This window comes from Miniopterus natalensis, chromosome 4 (genome assembly GCF_054644295.1).
Source record: "Miniopterus natalensis isolate mMinNat1 chromosome 4, mMinNat1.hap1, whole genome shotgun sequence".
NCBI lineage: Eukaryota > Metazoa > Chordata > Mammalia > Chiroptera > Miniopteridae > Miniopterus > Miniopterus natalensis.
In genome coordinates, this window is record NC_142084.1 from 19,952,726 (window position 1) to 19,971,211 (window position 18,486).

Here is an 18,486-nt window from a genome sequence, read left to right on the forward strand (position 1 = left end):
GAAAAATGTCTGTTCAATTTATCAACCCAGTAAGACCAACCAGGGTCATTTAATTGAGCTTATGAGTTTTACTCTAAGTATTGCTCTAAGAGTCATTATAGTGCTCAGTTCACTAGGTTCAGCTACTGGTTCACTGAAGACCATATTTAGAGCAGCAACTTTTCATTCAATGTAAAAGAGGCCACTTGTACTCTTTCTCTCTGCTGGTGGGCTATGAGGACAAACTTCCCCTCCACCTCTCCCCTCGTCTAGTCCCTCTTATCCTCTAGTGCAAACACCACTGGAATTCTATCACCTTACCATTCAGGCATATATACTTTAATGCAAGGTGAGAATGGAGATTTATGACTTCAGTATTTCCACCATCATGCTGATCTCCACCAGTCTGACCCCTCCATCTCAGGCCATTTCCTTTATGTTTGTCCTGCTATTCTAATTATTTGCTGCTTCTGGACTCTAAGACTATGCGGAAATCTTAAGGTACAGCTGATAATAGTAATCTGCAATAGTAATAACTGTCTCTAAGAGATTGGTTTTTTTTTCAACCAGTAATATCAGCTCCATTAGCATTTATTTAGGTGTACTGATGTACTATACATAGTTTTGAGAGTTTTGAATTCAAAGGTAAATGAAATGAGATGCCTGTTCTTTCAGAACTCACAGAGACAAAGGATGTGGTACAGTGGTGAGAATGTATGCACAAGTACAGTCTCTAAAAAGGCATATAAACTGTGCTATTTTTAAAAATCACTATTTACAAATCACAACTGAGGTCACAAAAATACAAAGGATCCTAAGAAAACAAAATACTTTGAACTATATGCCAACAAATGGGGAAACCTGGGCAAAAATGACAAATCCTAGAAACATACAAAGTTCCAAAACTGAATAGGGAAGAATCAGAAAACCTGAATAGACTGATAACAATGAGTGAAACTGAAGCAGTAATAAAAAACTCCCAGCAAACGAAAGTCCTGGACTGGATGGCTTCACAGGTGAATTTTACCAAACAGTCAAAGAATTAACACCTATCCTCCTCAAAATATTTCAAAATTTGAGAGGAAGGAAGACTTCCAAGCTCTTATCTATGAGGCCAGCACTATCCTAATTCCAAAATCAGATAAAGACACTACAAAGAAATAAAATTATAGGCCAATATTCCTGATGAATATAGATGCTAAAATCCTCAATAAAATATTAGAAATCAGATCCAGCAACACATTAAAAAGATCAGACACCATGAATAAGTGGGATTTATTCCAGGGATGCAAGGCTGGTACAATATTCTCAAATCAATAAATGTGATACATCACATAAACAGAATGAAGGAAAAAAATCACATGATCATTTCAACAGACCCAGAAAAACATTTGACAAAATCCAGCTCCCATTTCTGATAAAAGCTCTCAGCAAAGTGGGAAAAGAGAGTTCAGACCTCAATATAATAAAGGCCATTTATAAAAAATTCCAACATCATACTCAATGGGCAAAAACTAAAAGTGTTTCCCTTAAGATCAGGAACAAGATAGGGATGTTGACTTTTACCACTCTTATTCAACATAATACTGAAGTCCTAGCCACAGCAATCAGACATGAAGGAAAAATAAAAAGTATCCACATTGGAAAGGAGGAAGTAAAACTGTCATTATTCACAGATGACATGAAATTGTACAGAGAAAACCCTAAGGACTCCACCAAAAAATTACGAGATTTAATAAATAAATTCGGCAAAGTAGCAGGATACAAAATTAATATCCAGAAATCCATGGCATTTTTATATACCTATAATAAACTCTCAGAAAGGTAAACTAAGAAAACAATCCCATATACCACTGCAACAACAACAAAATATGTTACCTAGGAATAATCAAGGCAGTAAAAGACCTGTACTTGGAAAACTATGTGACATTGAAAAGAAAATAGAGGAAGATGCAAACATGTGGAAGCATACACCATGTTCATGGATTGGAAAAATTTAAATCATTAAAGTATCCATATTACCCAAAGCACTCTATAGATTCAACACAATCCTTATTAAATTATCAATGGCACATTTCAAAGATCTAGAACAAACATTCCAAAAATTTATATGGAACAGAAAATATCCCAAATAGCCTGAGCAATCTTGAGAAAGAAGAACAAAACTGGAGTGATCACAATACTGGAAATCAAACTATACTACAAAGCCAATGTAATCAAAACAGCCTGGTACTGGCACAAGAACAGGCATATAGACCAGTGGAAAAAAACAGAGACTCCAAAAATCATCCCATGCCATTATGGTCAATTAACATTTGACAAAGGAGGCAAGAACATACAATGGAATAAAGACATTCTCTTCAATAAATGGTGTTGGACAAAATGCAAAAAAATGAAACTAGACAACCAACTTATGCCATACACAAGAATAAATTCAAAACAGATAAAAAAACTTAAATGTAAGTTACGAAACCATAAAAATCCTAGAAGAAAACATAGGCAGTAAAATCTCAGCCATTTCACATAGCAGTACTTTTGCCAATACATTTCCTAGGGCAAGGGAAGCAAAGAGAAAAAATAAACAAATGGGACTACATCAAACTAAAAAGCTTCTGTATAGCAAAAGAAAACATCAACAAAATGAAAAGGGAACCCACTGCATGGGAGAACACATTTGCCAATGATACATCTGATAAGGGGTTAATTTCCAAAATATATAAAGAACTCATACAACTCAATACCAGGAAGGCAAACAATCCAATTAAAAAATGGGCAAAGGATCTGAATAGACACTTCTCCAAAAAGGACATACAGGTGGCCAAAAGACATGAAAAAATCATCAATGTCACTAATCAGAGATGTAAATTAAAACTACAATGAAGTATCACTTCACACCTGACAGAATGGTTACTATCAAAAATCAACAAACAGCGGAGCTGGTTGAACACTGAACATTGACCCATGAACCAGGAGGTCACTGGTTCCGATTCCCAGTCAAGGCATATGCCTGGGTTGTGGGCTCAATCCCCAGTGGGGGAGTGCAGGAGGCAGCCGATTGATGTTTCTCTCTCATCAATGTTTCTCTCTGTCCCTTTCCCTTCCTCTCTCTCTAAAATCAATAAAAACATATTTAAAAATCAATCAATCGCCCAGCCAGGCGTGGCTCAGTGGTTGAGCGTCAACCTAGGATCCAGGCGATCGGGGTTCGATTCCCGGTCAGGGCACATGCCTGGGTTGTGGGCTCGATCAATGACTCTCTCATCATTGATGTTTCTGTCTCTCTCTCCCTCTCCTTTCCTCTCTCTGAAATCAATAAAGATATATTAAAAAAAAAAATCAATCAATCAATCAATCAACAAACAAGTGCTGGTGAGGGTGTGAAGTAAAAGAGACCTTAGTACACTGCTGGTGGGAATACAGACTGGTACAGCGACTGTGGAAAACAGTATAGAATTTCCCCCCAAAATTAAATATGGAACTGTTTTTTGACCCAGTGGTCCCACTTCTGGCAATACATACTAAGAATCCTGAAACACCAATCAGAAAGAATATATACACCCCTATGTTCATAGTAGCATTATTTACAATAGCTAAGATCTGGAAACAGCCCAAGTGCCCATCAGTAGATGAGTGGGTAAAAAGGCAGTGGTACATTTACAAAATGGAATATTATGAGGCTGTAAAACAGAAGAATCTTGTACTGTTTGAGACAGCATGGATGGACCTTGAGGTTATTATGCTAAGAGAAATAAGCCAATCTGAGAACAACAAATATCACATGATCTCACTTATATGTGGAATCTAATAAACAAAACAAACTGATGAACAAAATAGGACCAGAGGCATGGATACATGGAAGACACTGACAGATCTCAGAGGGGAGAAGGGCCGGGGGAACTGGAAGAGATTAACCAAACAACATATATGCATAGCCCATAGACACAGACAATAACGTGGTGAAGGCCTGGGGTAGCGTGGGGGCTAGGTGGAGAGGGACATGGGGGGAGAATGGAGGACATTTGTAATAGTGTCAACAATAGAAAAAGTTTTCCTAATCAAAAAATATTCAAAACTGAAAAATAATAAACATAATTCTAATTTTCTTTTTTATTTTAAATTTATTTCTTAGAAAAAATTTAAGATCTGGGGGAACAAGTCTGAAAGAAAAAGCACTTAAGGAAAATTTATTGAGTGCCTATTACGGTGCTAAATATTATGCTAGATGCTTGGAACACAACAGTGAGGAAAACCCAACAGTGATCTTTCACCGTGCAATGGAAATAGCAGATAATCATACAAGTAAATGGCAAATTACAATAGTATAAGTGCCACAAAGGCAAGCCACAGAGTACTGAGAGTCATGGAGGCTTCCCTGAGGAAAAGGTATCTAAAGGAAAGGTCTGCGGGAGCAAGGAGAGTAATCAAAGTAGGAAGAATAATATGTACAAATAAATGCCTTTTGACTACAGGGTGCATGGCCGTCTAAAGCACCTGAAAGAGAATGGAAGCAAAAGGGCAAGGAGCGGCTTGGTGGGTAGAAAATGAGAGCAAAGGATGGAGAAGCCAGATCTTATAGGATCTTGTGGGTCATTTTAAAGATATATCTTCATCCTAAAGTCAAAACATAGCCATTAAGGAGTTTTGCTGTATTACTGATTAAATTATAAGATCACTATGCAAAGGATTTGGCATTGTTTCAGATACATAGTAGTAGGTGATTAAATACTGGTTCTCTCCCAGACACTGCAAAATTTACTTTTTTTTATCTCAGTAGTGTATTTAATCAATTAACAATCACAGTATCTTCATAAAACTAATTAACATTATTTAATTTTAGTCTAATATCAATTTTCTTCTGTTAATGTAATAAAGTAGAATTCCAAGTGTACTGGAAATTAAAAGTTGTTTATTAAATCATAATCTGATCTTACATAGTGCTAAAAATGAAGTATAATTAAGTCAGCCTGTATCTATATTTTTATATTACTCTTAGTTTTTAATAGTAAATATTTTGTAAAATATATTAATATTAAGATGAAACAGAAACAACAATATAAAGTTGTAAATGGCATAATTTAAGGGATCCAAACCTCAATATTATAAATTTATTTAGCAAGGTAAAGTATATCTTCAAAGAAAGCTAAGGAGCTTATCTAGAAACTGTTTAGGGTTTTTAGCATATCAACTATCTAACCACAACACAGTCTCTGTGCCCTATTTACGAAAATTTCTGGCTTCTCAAATTTCTCATATTTTTTTCAAATGTTTCTGCTACAACCTATTAAGACAGTTTGCAAATGATGAAATATTTTACCTAAAATATTTCAGCAATGCCTCTTAAAATTTACATTTGTATAGGCTGAAAGAAGCTAACCTTATTGGTTAAAAAAAGTTAAGAATCTTTGGTAGTTAATTACCAGACAGGCATGACATCAGGGAACCACATTCTCCCCAGGTATTTGGAGACTTCATTGTGAATTTCATCTAGGCTATAATTGTCATCAGGGATCAAAACTTCCTCCATTATAGATAGCTGGGTGAGCCTTCTCCCACATAGTCTTACAAACTCAATGAATGCACTGCAGTTAACTTCACATTCACTGAGGCCCAAAGCTGTTAAGTTTTTACAGTGTTTAGCAATGCAAATAAGTTCATCATCAAGAGTCTGAAGACCATTGGCACATACTACTAACTCAATTAGTCGTGGACAGTTAAGGCCTATCCGTCCTAGAATTGCTTTGCTTACTGAACGAGCAAAATAAAGGTGAGTAACAGGGGTTTCTTCTTTGAAGAATGTCTCGAATTCCTCTTCATACAAAAAGAAGTACATAACAATATTAACTCCAGGGGAGTGTTTAGTAAGTGCATCCCAACTTTGTTTTTTAATAGGACAAAATTCAATTTGTCCAGGATTTTCACTCACAACATCAATTCGAAGATGTTCAAGGTTAACATGAGTCTCACTTGAAAGTGCCAGGAGAAGGTCATCACTTAGCATGTAATAATTCAATGCCAGTTCTCTAAGGCCTTGACAATGATCAGCTATACAGAGGATTCCTGCGGAAAATGGGAAAAAATTCTTAAGAGCAAAGATTATACTAATATAACATTTTGTCAATTTACATTTGATATTAGTCATTCATTATTTACTAATATAGCCAAGATATAAGTAATTAATATATAATACATATATATAACTAAAATACTCTTAGGAGAAGTAATTTAAACTATCTCTAGCTTACAGATTAAGACTTCTTTTGAAAAAAGATTAATAAATTATATTTCAGATGCATGTAGTTTTCAATAAGAAATTGCACTGTTACAATTACTATAATAAAAAAATATCATGTGCCCACACGGTGTGGCTCCGCGGTTGAGCATTGACCTATGATCCAGGAGATCACAGTTTAATTCCCGGTCAGGGCACATGCCTGGGTTGTGGGCTTGATCCCCAGCAGGGGGCATGCAGGAGGCAGCCAATCAATGACTCTCTCATCATTGATGGTTCTCTCTCCCTCTCTCTTCCTCTCTCTGAAATAAATAAAAATATATATATAAAAAATATCACGCAAGCTTAAAAAAATATAACCTACCATCAGATGAAACATGAGGACAGCTACTCATTTTTAGGAGTCTTAGAGTATCACTATTATTGGCCACGAGAATCTTCAGTGAGGGATCATCCACTGGTGTGTCTTCGATTTTGATTGATGACAATGATTTTGAGTTGACAAAAACAACTGTAAGTGCTGACACAAAATGAGACTTGCATGGCAATAAGAAAAAAATTACGAAAACATTACTTAAGGATTTATAGCTTCAATCAAATATTTCATTAAAACTATTATATCAACATATGCTTACAATAACATAGTAAAAGCAATCAACATATTACTGTTTTTCATAACACCGTTAGCCAGTAGAAGACAAAGTAAAGGTTTTTAAAATACTTTTACAACTCATAAATGGAACAGTGAGAAAGGAAGAAGTTTCAAAGATTTCATAAATATGTGTTTCAATTATTTTCAAACTTAAGAATTTATTTTTCAATATTAAAAGAGTATAATTATATTTATTTCCTAGAATAGAAGTTGGCAAGTTATGGTCTGCCAGCCAAATCTAGTCCACAGTCTGATATTGTATAGCTCACGTGTTAAGAATGGTTTTTACATATTTAAAGAACTGCAAAAAGTGTCTGGAAGAATATTTTGTGACATGTCAAGATTATATGAAACTCTTTCAGTGTCCATAATTAGTTACTGTAACACAGCCATGCTGTTTCAAGTGTGTATTATCTACATCGGCTTTCACACTGTGCTAGATAGTTGATAGCACTGCAACAGTAGAGTTGCAGCAAAACTGCTTGAGCCGCAAAGCCTAAAATATTTACTATCTGTACCTGTTCAACCCTTGTCCTAGAAGATACAGAATTTTTATCTGGTTTATTTTCTCCTATATTTACAGCACCTAAATTAGTATCTGGCACACAGTAGAAGGTCAATATTTGTTGATGAATATATCAATAAATGATGTCATTCTTTGGGGACATGCTTTTTGCTAACAAGTTAAACAAAAATATGTTTTGAAAACTTTCTGTTTTGAATACTGACAAACTAAAGCTTACTTATAGTTTGAACTCAAAATGGGTAGAATTTCACAAGTTTTCAGATCTAGGAATTTTGGACACAGAGAGAAAGTCTGCAAACCAACTCCATGCATGATCATTTTTCCTTTTTCAAATCAACTTGAATTCTACCAAAGGTTGTATTGTCCCTATTAGAATGACCAAATTGGTTATAAATCTTAAGTCATTTATGAGAAAAATTATTGGCTTATACTAATTGTTAACTGATTTACACAAATTTTTAAATAGCGGATAACTATTACTCTTTACTAAATTTTATGATGTCAAAAATGGTTAGAAAAATATAAATACAGCGCTCTTTCTAAGAAATATAAGATTTTTCCCCCCCTTTAATCAACTCTTAGTGGACTCTTTTAGTCCTGAAGGACATGGTTAAGCATTCGAGTACAGATACCCCGTTTTTCGAAAGTTTGCTTTACACCACTTAACTTTTTTACAGGTACTACATTATTAGTACCTGTTTTCATGAACTGAAAGAAATCCAAAGAGGATTTCACTTTTGTGAAAAAAGGCAAAAAGCATAACTAATGTTCAGCATTTGTTTTGCAGCGAGCCATTATAGGGGTAATGTGCACCTTGAGCAGCAAAAGTGGCTCTGCCAAGCTCCTTCTCCAGGACCCACACTCAGCATCTCGGCATCAAGCTGCCATAGCTTTGACCTGTGTCTGTGAGCATCTGCACTTCATCTTAATTTGTTCTGTGCATCTCTTAGTAAGGTGTGTCCTAAGATAATGGCTTCTTCACTTTACGCCATTTGGGCTTAAGAAAGATTTTATAGGAAAGCTCTGCTTTTGGATAGCAGGGGAAACCTGTATAAATTTTATTGTAGTAACTATATATTATTTTAGCACTTTCTTATGCCTAGCAAAATGCTGTACTTTTATCATATTTTCCCTTAGTTTATAAGTGAAGAAACTGAGGCTTAGAGAGATCCACAATTTCCCCAGAAGCCACAGCGCTCATCTGACTGTGGAGGCAGAGCTTGAAATGAAGCCTCTAATCCCCGCTGCCTCATCCCGGTGTCTGCATCAGCTAACCTAGTAGCTGGCTCTCAAAGCTGTGCAACATGAGAGATAGCTTAGAATCTAAGAAATTTAGGCTAATCTGATTCCACAGTTTATAAACAAGGAAATAACTATTTAGAAGGAGTAAGTTTTCATCTGATTAATTATATTACTCTAATCCCCAAATGACCCATTTTTTTTAGTACATCTCTTAAAAGGATAAACAAGCTAGCAGAAATGCTAGCTAAAAGAGAGCCATGACCCAGTTTATGAGAGAGAATATGTTACTATTCCTCTGTCTTCTTCTTTAGGAAAGTTCCCATTAGCCCGTTTTCCTGACAGTCATAATTTAGTGCTCATTATGTATCAGGCACTACTCTAATTCTGAGTTTATAATGGTAAACAAACAAATTAGAATCTCTGGCGTCAAGGAGTTTATGATTTGGTTCTGAGGGGAAGAGCATAAACATGTTAAATAAATAAGGTATTTTCAAGTACTGATGAATGATATAGAGACACTAAAATATTGTAATAGTAACTGGAAGAGTGGGTGTGTTTTAGCAAAAGTGGTCGAGGAAGGCCTCTCTGAGGAGATGGCACTCAAGCTGAAGCCTGAATAATAAGACAGTTATTAGTTTCTGTGGCAGAGACTGCTGGTTGCTTCTGAACAACCATTTATCTTTTCTTCTTTGGTCATCTAGTCCCAATATTTAGCTGAGCACATTGCCACCCAGCTAAAACACTCTCCTAGCCTCCCAGAAATGTGCTGTGGCCATAGGGCTAAATTCTGGCCAAGGAGACAAACAGAAGCATTATGCGAGTCTTCTGGCTAGTCTCCTTGAAAAGGAGAGGGCATACCCTTCTTCCCCCATTGCCTCCATCCAGCTGTCCAGAATAAGGACGTGACGGCTGGAGCTCAGAAAGCCATCTCCAACAATGAAAATGAAGAAAGCGTCTTGGAGAGAATGGAGTATCTGGAGGAAATCTGGGTTCCAGACAACTTCACACCAGCTACGGACAGTCTGATCTAATGATTTCTTTAACGTAGGAGAAATAGACTTCAGTCATGTGTTTTAAGCCACGGTTGTGACTCAAACATCATCCTAACAATCCAGGTTATTTAGTTAGATATTATACTGTTCCACCTCCAAAGGAGAGACTCTAGAATTACAGGAAAGACATCAATTTACTGGCCCTATATGCCCTATATTCAAAGTAACTAAGTAGATTAGCACTTGAAAATTGTCCATCTAAATTTTATATTGATGATATTTACTGGGGAAACAATTATTAAAATATATCTAAAGAATCAAACCATGCATAAGCTATTTCAGCAAAAATAAGTGCTAGTTAACAGAAAACTTCTTTAAATAATCCTTTGAATACAAGTAGAATATTGTCTGTTTTTCTGCTAGTTTGACAAGAATTTAAGTGTATCCCACAAAAAAGCACAGCATCTTTACCTTTGACATACTCATAAAGCTTGGCTTGGCTGTTGAAATCAAGCCCAAGGTCTGGATAGAACAATTTACCAGCTGAGAAAGTATATCACAGGCAGCTTCTGCTGATTCAGTACTACTGTCAACCTAAAAAGACAATTTTAAATCTTAATCTCAGGAAGGTAACTTATCAGAAAGTTACTTGCAAATACTTAATAGAATTCATTTGCAAAACTGTATTTACCCTTTGAGCTATAAAATAAATTAGTATTTTTTCTTTATACAAAATATCTCAGATAAAAATGTTAGAAATAGAGATGATGAAAAATTAACTTTCTAAGCCATTCATACTTCCAATTCTTTTAAAATTACCTACCTTTTAATAATAGCACCCAGGTGAAGGAAACTGAAGTTTAAGTTATTCAATTATAGCTGAAGTTCTACATCTCAATCTATGCAAATAACTAGAGAAAAACCGGAAATAGTTTGAAATAAAACTTCTGCAAAATTCCCTGACTGCTTCAACAATTAAAAATATTGTTAAAGTCCAGCCGGGCGTGGCTCAGCGGTGGAGCATCAACCTAGGATCCAGGCGATCGGGGTTCAATTCCCGGTCAGGGCACATGCCTGGGTTGTGGGCTCGATCCCCAGTCAGGGGCGTGCAGGAGGCAGCCAATCAATGACTCTCTCATCATTGATGTTTCTATCTCTCTATCCCTCTCCTTTCCTCTCTCTGAAATCAATAAAGATATATTTTTTAAAAAATATTGTTAAAATATAAATCATGGTTTCTATTTAATGCATATTTTTCTTACCTTAAAGCTAACATACTGGAGATGGGTAGCATGCCTTTTAATAATCTGCTGAATGAGATCAGGATGAGTAGACTTAAAATATGAAGTAGCTGGCTGGTTCAGTTCAAATTCAAACCTTCTCCAAAGGTCAGGGATATGAAAAACTTCATTCCATCTCCTACATACAGAAGACGCCCGGGCCCGATCTATTAAAGGAAGATACTGAAAAATGCGTAATACCACATGAGGAGGCAAACTCCCCCAGTCTAGAAGAACAGTGTACGCCAGAGTCTGGTTGAGAGGAGAATAGAATCCGAGCTTGGGCTGTTTCATTGCTGGTGGAGACTGTACAATTTTATTCACAATAGATAAATTGTTCCTCTTCATTCTGTAAACATTAAAAAAGTTAAGTGATCATTTTCCCGCATTTCCATTATATATTTGTGCTCTACTTGTTTGGAATAACATTAGACAGTGAAAAACAGTTTAAAACAATTTAGAAAGTAATCTTCCATTTTCATGCATTGATACGTACTGCTATGTGCTGCGGGTACAGAGATAAGTAAGAGGGAACCTGTTCTCAAAGAGCTGTGGCCAGATGGTGAAATGTAGTGATAAATGCCATCAATGAAGCTGGAACAAGTTGCAATGGGAAAATAGAGCAATGCTACATAATCGAGTTTGTATGTGGGAGGTGGTAGTTGGCAAGGCTTCAAAGAGGAAAGGTCCAAGAAAGCTGTGTATGTTGCAGGTTCATTCCTGGTCAATTACTGTGTTCTTACTATCTCCTACACAGAAGGAAGCATCACGTCGCAATTGTGCTAAAAACTCCTGAGGGATATGAGGGACAGTAAAACACAATTAAAAGCATAGGTCTCAATGAGTCCCAGCTCTGCCATTTACTAACCATGTGATCTTGTCTGAACAAATTAATTTAAGCCTCAGTCTCCTCATCTTAAAAGCAGAGAGAACAGCAGTACCATCTTGTAAGGGTGTTGTGAGAATTAAAGTACACTAAATGCCAGCACATAGTAAATGCTCAATAAATGTTTCGGTTGTTGTTGTTATTTTAAATTGTCCAATGCATTTTTCTGAACAAATTTCATTAAGCTGAAGCACAATTCTAACAAAAAGTCAAATGATCTGTTACAATTTTCAGATAATCCCAAGACACAGGAGCTCTAGAGAAATTGGACAATGGCAGGGACAAAGCCTGGGTAAGCAACACACCTGACCATTACCTGCCAATGTAAAATAGCAAAGGAAAGAGCATTCTTCCCCAAGAGAAACAAATGATAAATCTCCAGGTATTAGTCAGCTTGAAATACAACTAAGTTCCAACAAATTTCAGGTCCAGATATACCCAAGTATACTGGGTTATCTTGTACATGTTTTACATAAGAATCCAAAGTATTTTAAGTATACAATTATTTGAGAGGCAAAATAACAGTAAGAGTAGTTCTGAACTTTAACTTTGGTTGACTGTTCAATCCTCTTTTCACCCCTGAGTGCTAGAAATGTATATGTGGAAGATTCAGTGTCATAATTAAAACATACCTTTAAATCTAATGAAATAGTTATTTAATATGTAAATATCTCTGTCTTGTGAGTCACTCTGTCTGATGTGAAACATTTCTTAATCACAACATAGAGTTGGATCCCAGAAGCAGGACTGACCTAGTCACTGAACAAAATGAAAGGTCATCTTTCGGGTTTGGAAAACTGAAATGGAAAGCAAAAATAGTTGCAAAGCTGTGTCTCAAGCATCAAGCAAAAGAGCTACCACATACATTTTAATCTGACTAAAATTACACGCATGATGGAGAACTGGTCCAGCAATACAACGTAAAATATATGAAACTGCTGACATCAATAATTCAAAACATATGCTATTTTGAAAGGGCACAATCTGTTCTTTAATGCTAATTCCCTAAAATGAAATATGATGGCCTAGGGAAGGTAAAGGAATGGACACTGGACTCTAAATCCTGATGTGGAGCACATTTATTGACATTTTGCTTGTAATTGTTTTATTTGATAGCCTATAGAATGGATAGAAATCTCACTAAGGTATTACAAAAAAGTTATCCTGAATATTATCTCTCACTAGAAAAGCAATGAAGCCAAAAACAAAACAAAGACTTCTTCCAAATGTCAGATTAAAAAAATTGCCTTGCAATTCTAAACAAAGCAATTGTGCTATATATTAAATCTGACTGTGTGTAATAACAATTGTTAAAATTGTTTATTTAGTAAAATCATTAAATTGCCAACTCAATGATAGAATCACCATAACTAAAGGATATTATGTAGCAATAATTCTATTAAAAGTAATATTTTAATTTTCTTTTGTCTTGTCTACGTTAGTTTTCAGAGCACCCATAAATCATAAATTTCATGTAAAATAATTTTATAGCAATGAGCATCAGCAAACTACATTTTAGAGTGCAAGACAAATTGATCTTTTTTTGCTTGAAAATGATATAAAAACTCCAGCCTAAACATGTATGATCATTTTTAGAAATTAATCATTTATTTTTCAAACTACCAACTTTCTTACCTAAAGAAGGCTTGCAGGTTACAGTTCACTCTGAATGAATGAAATGAAGTAACTGCTGCCATGGGGTACTCACCAACATCCATTTGATTTCACTTCCTAGGCTGGTAAAATACCATAAAAACATATTCATCAGAATGTATAAATAAAAATCCAATAATTTTGATGCTTAGGATATTTATATATCATTGTATATGTTGCAAGTTTTTGATGGGAAATTATTGATTACCAAACTAATTTTTTCCTACACAGAAGGAAACCTGTTCATTAAAAAACAAACAAACAAACAAACAAAAAGCTAGCCTAGTTAGTGGAACTATTACAACAGTTGCCAGGAATTACACTTGAAGCTCTACTAAAATAGAAGGCAGTAGTAGATCAAATAGTCAAATGGCTCTGAAAATTCACATTTTAATGAACACGTATGGAGCAATACTACAAAAAATTTAAGGTAGTCCCTGATTCCATTTATTTGTTATTAGGCTCTGTAAATCATTCCGTTCCAGTTTTTGGAAGCACATAATACCACTAAAGTTGTAATAATTAAATAAGCAGACATAACTTTTATTACTTGTCATTCCTCTATAAAAGTAGTTTCATTAGTCTGCTATTAACAGAACATATGCTTATGTGGTTTTTAAATTTGTGACTTACATATTGACAGATATAACTGATTCATTCTTACTTGATTCATTCATAGGTCTCTTTGAGGTTTGTCCAATTTTAGGCACAGCGACTTGTTACGAGTTAGGAGCAGTTTATGGACATGGAAGAAAATAATAACTGGTCTACACCATGACCAAAACTCACTGTCTTGGCATCATGAGTAAATGTTGTAAAGAATAAATGCATTCTACTACTTTTGTGAGCCAGATTAAACTATACAGAGGAGGTGCAGGAAGCAACCTAATAAGCAACTAAAGCCTCTTAAATCTCTACTGCCTACCACCTGCCAGCTCTCAATCTCTCTCTGAATCTTATTTCTAAAACAGAGTTTTGGAGGACAGTTGGGGAGAATGTATTAGAGACCAGAAGCCACAATTTGATTCCCCCCACTACCATCTGTTCTACTATTACCCAAACCACTATTTTACAGACCATAGCAAGGCAGCCTCTCTCTCCTTTTCATTCCACTCCAGAAGTAGGTGGAAAGGAGCTATCAGGCACACATTTAGAGGAACACCACAAGTAAGAGAAAGACAAGTCGAGTGACTTGTGCTCCCCTAGTCAGATGACGCACAATTTTATTTACTGCAAAAACTTTTCTATTGAGTTACCAATCCAGCTACTTTTGTGTTTTCAGGCCATTCTTTATGCTAGAAAATAATAAAGTAATCTGGTAATGTTATATAAATAGGAAATCACTATCTAAGACCCATTAGAAGATGGTATGCAAGTACCTATTTCAAATCAGTTCACTGGAGTCTTCAGGATTAGACGAATTCTCACCTGGTTGCTGAAGGAACTTGACCGCTGTTTCAGAATCACTATCTGGAATTGTGAGGGCTGGTAGAAGACAAAACCAGAACACAGGATCCCATCAAGTGATAAGCCATACTTCCAAAAAGGGAGAGATGAGCAAGCTTGACAGTGATCTTTAGCACAATTCTAGAGTACAAAACGGGTTTATGAGCATTTGGGAAGGAGCGTAATGATGATTCCAAGTCCACTTAGAAGCTTCACTAACTACCCTAACCCAATTTCCTTTTTTTGATATGTTTACTAATTTGGTGAATCCGGTGACCATGTGAGTATGATGCTCTAAAATTAAGAAATTTCCCATGGTATTCTTGAGGGAAAGATAGTCAAAGACTTTAGAAGAAAGATGAAACCTCCAAAGCCAAACTGGTGGCAGCAATGGAAGCAACCATCTTCTGCACCGTCTCCAGGTTTTTCCAGGTTGGTTAAACAAACACACGGAAAGAACTTTTAAGTCTCAAGTTTTCAATCATCACAACACTAGAAATGCTGCAATACTACAGGTAATAAAGATTCAGAACTATCTAAAAGTCTAGACAAATCTGTTGGAAGCAGCAAGATGAAAGTGAACAGGAAGTAATCAGCTAATGTTCCTGTCTAAAGTGGCACACTGAAACCTGAGATAGCTTCCACCACAGGAAGAAATTCGGAAATGTCCTTTATTTAAGTTACTTTCCAAAGTGGCACACTGCACAATCAGACTGCTGTCACCACAGGTGGATAGTCTCTGCTATGGGGTCTGAAATCCCAGTTATCAGCACCATGACAAGGGAGATGTGGCCTGGACAGGAAAGCTGAAGATTTGTTCCAAAAGGCAGCTTTACAACACATAGCTTTCTAATATACCTCCTCCCACTACATAAACCCAAGCAGAGAACAAAACTCAATTTTTTAGGAATGTTGCAAAAAAATATTTATGTTCTTTGCAGCCCACATCACCTCTAAGTTCCCTTCTAAGTCTAAAAATCTACAATCTTTTTTTTGAAAATGTGAGTCAAAGGATAGTATCATCAAGGTTTCAATTAGACAAAAGATAAGTATCTGTGTCAAATCTTTCCTAAAGCAGTGATTGCTAGCATTTTGGTATTCTCACTTTTTATCAGTGATTTAGCCATTTTCTAATACTTTCTCAAAAGTCTCTCTGCGATATTAAGAGAGATTTATTTTTTCAATCCTTTAACTTTAGAATAGGTATGTTTGCTTTTAAATGACTCACATGAAAAACGGAAGCCTTCAATATATATTCGGATTCAAAACACCTTTTGAGATGCAAGGGAGAGTTGCACAGAACTTGAACTGGGCAGTGGGTTACAATCCCCGGCGGGCTGTTTCCCTCCTCCCCCGGGCTCCGGGAGGGGGGGCGGGAGGCCCGCAGGCCGGGCCGGCGCGAGGCCTCCCAAACCCGGGGCGCCCGCCGCAGCGAGGGGTAGGCTGCGGCGCCTAACAATGAGTACAAATGATTCAGGAAAGCATTTTGCAACATTTTTTTTCTGAAAGAAAATAATCCTAATTTATTCCACCTCCTGTTTTGGAGAACATTTCTGGGCACAGGTGCCAAAGGCAAAACCAGTACAGATTCTTCCAACTCAGCGGCAAGGCTTACAGCTACTTGCCTCTTGGACATTTACTTCTCCATGGAAAGTCCAAACTCTCTCCCACGACCGTCCTGCAAACTCGAGCACTCGGAGGGGCCGAGCTGAAGCCACCGCGAGCGTGTCGCGACCGCTCGGCCCGCCCCGCAGCCACACACGCTCCACACGCCGCCGCACGCACGCCTGAGGGGTCAGGAGCTTACCCTCCGAAGATGAGCAAAATGACTGAATTCAGGGACCCCGGGTCCCCTGCTCGCCTCGCCCTGCAGAAAAAACACCCCTGAGGAAACACGGAAAGAACTGAGGCTGCCAAACCCCACAGACCACCTGAGCTCGGGGCGAATCAAATCGGGGGTGGGGGGGAGGGAGTCTGCCAGGTGGCCCTGGTCTCAAGCCGGAGGTGGGGTCGCTCCTCGGGCCCCCTCCCCGCCCACCTCTCGCCTCGGGACGCGAAGGATGCCGGGTCACGCCTCCTCGTTCCCCGAGAAAGCGCGCGTAGTCCGCCGGCACCCCCGCGCCGCCGAATCACCCCCCGCCTGAGGCAGGACTCGGGTTCCGGCCCGCAGCTCCCTCCGTCAGCCGCTGCGCACCCCAGGAAGCCCACCGCGACCGCGGCAGGAAAGGCTACCTTTGTACATAAACCCACGTGTGTTTCCGCACCTGCCCCGGCGTTCGCCCGCTGGGCTGTCACAGCGGGAGCCAGCACGCCCGGTCCGAGCTCGGGGTGGCTGCCCTACAGCCGGCGGAGCTCGGCGGGCGCGAGGACCCCCGAGGCCGCGGGCGCGCGAGGCCGGCCCCGCCCCGCCCCGCCCCGCCCCGCCCCGCCCCGCCCCGCCCCGCCCCCAGGCCGCCACGCATGCGCGCAGCTCCGTTGTTCGCGGGAGGCCGGGCGGCCGCTCGCACCTGCCCGGGAGGCCCTGGGCGGCGCCTGGGCGGAGCGGCTGGTGCGCTGCCCGCCGGGCTTCAACCGAGGCGCTGCTACCACCTGCGAAGTAAAACAGACGGCCAGCCTCTCAAAGGTTCATGAGTTACCATTTCTGGTTTTAGAGCTTCACCTCCCCAGAAAGTGCACTCCGTTATTCATACACAAATACTCGAAAGAGCATTTTTAAAATATCAAAAGTGGTAACAGCCCGGCGTTAAATGTGTATATATCACCTCCCGTCCTGGGCCACGTCTCATTCCTCGGATAACCGCTGTTGGTGCTGTAAACAACCAGATCTACACATACACAAAAAATATACAGTCGGAGGTAAAGGTCTCATGACTTTCATATTCATTACTTGTTGTTTTTTTAAATCTGAGACCAAACGATACATAATGTTTTGGAACTTACTCTTTTGCTTACTGCATCATGGACATAGTTTCATATTAACACGCATAGATCTCCCTAACACTTCTAATTTTTTCCAAACAGCTTTCTTGAGGTCTAATTGACCAAATAGACTGCACGTACTTAAAGCGTACAATTTTGATAAGTTTTGACCCCTTGAAACCATCATGGGATTCAAAATAATGAACATATGCATATCTCCAAAACGTTTCCTTACACCCTTTTGCGATCCCTCTGTCAACACTTTCTGACACTATGGATTAGTTTGCATTTTCTGGAATTTTATATAAATTGAATCACAGAGTATGTACTCTTTTTTTTGTCTGGCTATTTGCACTGAACATAATTGTTTCGAGATTCGTTCATGTTGTTGCATGTATCATAGTTCTTTTTATTGAGTAATATTCCTCTGTACGGATAAACCACAGTTTGTTTATATATTCACCTGAGGATGGATATTGAGTTGTTAATAGTTTGGGGCTATTACAAATAAAGCTGTTATGAATGTTATTTGTATGGACATATGCTTTCATTTCTTTTGGATAAATACCTAGGAATGGAATAGCTGCATTGTATGATAGGTGTATGTTTAACTTCTAAAAAAGACAGCCTTGCCAGTGTATTTTCCAAAGAGGCTATTTTACATTCCCACCAACAGTGTATT

General features: G+C 38.0%; 1 protein-coding gene across 9 annotated transcripts; it reads right to left on the reverse strand.

Moving 5' to 3' along the window:
• Positions 1 to 3,918: 3,918 nt before the first annotated feature.
• On the reverse strand, positions 3,919 to 17,220 carry FBXL21 (Putative F-box/LRR-repeat protein 21). Of its 9 annotated transcripts, none has more exons than XM_087816364.1 (8): positions 17,150 to 17,220; positions 16,693 to 16,752; positions 14,868 to 15,026; positions 13,422 to 13,522; positions 10,883 to 11,249; positions 10,092 to 10,214; positions 6,573 to 6,744; positions 3,919 to 6,036 (listed from the first exon to the last, which is right to left on the reverse strand). In XM_087816364.1, exons 4-8 carry the CDS (start codon positions 13,502 to 13,504, stop codon positions 5,393 to 5,395), a joined length of 1,389 nt encoding a protein of 462 aa, XP_087672490.1. In that variant the 5' UTR covers positions 13,505 to 13,522; positions 14,868 to 15,026; positions 16,693 to 16,752; positions 17,150 to 17,220; the 3' UTR covers positions 3,919 to 5,392. The 9 variants fall into 9 exon arrangements, with proteins under 9 accessions (XP_087672490.1, XP_087672492.1, XP_087672491.1 ...); XM_016197524.2 differs by having other exon boundaries at positions 3,920 to 6,036; positions 13,495 to 13,522; positions 17,150 to 17,219; XM_087816366.1 differs by having other exon boundaries at positions 13,422 to 14,924.
• Positions 17,221 to 18,486: the final 1,266 nt, after the last annotated feature.

Bases quoted from the DNA above. Each gene is read 5' to 3' on its own strand.
- FBXL21 (XM_087816366.1), bottom strand. From the start codon at position 13,504: ATGGATGTTGGTGAGTACCCCATGGCAGCAGTTACTTCATTTCATTCA. The intron at 10,215-10,882 runs GTAAGAAAAATA...TTGTCTTTTTAG, and splicing joins TCCAGTATGTTAGCTTTAAG to GTTGACAGTAGTACTGAATC. The intron at 6,745-10,091 runs GTAAAGATGCTG...TTGCCATGCAAG, and splicing joins GCTTTATGAGTATGTCAAAG to TCTCATTTTGTGTCAGCACT.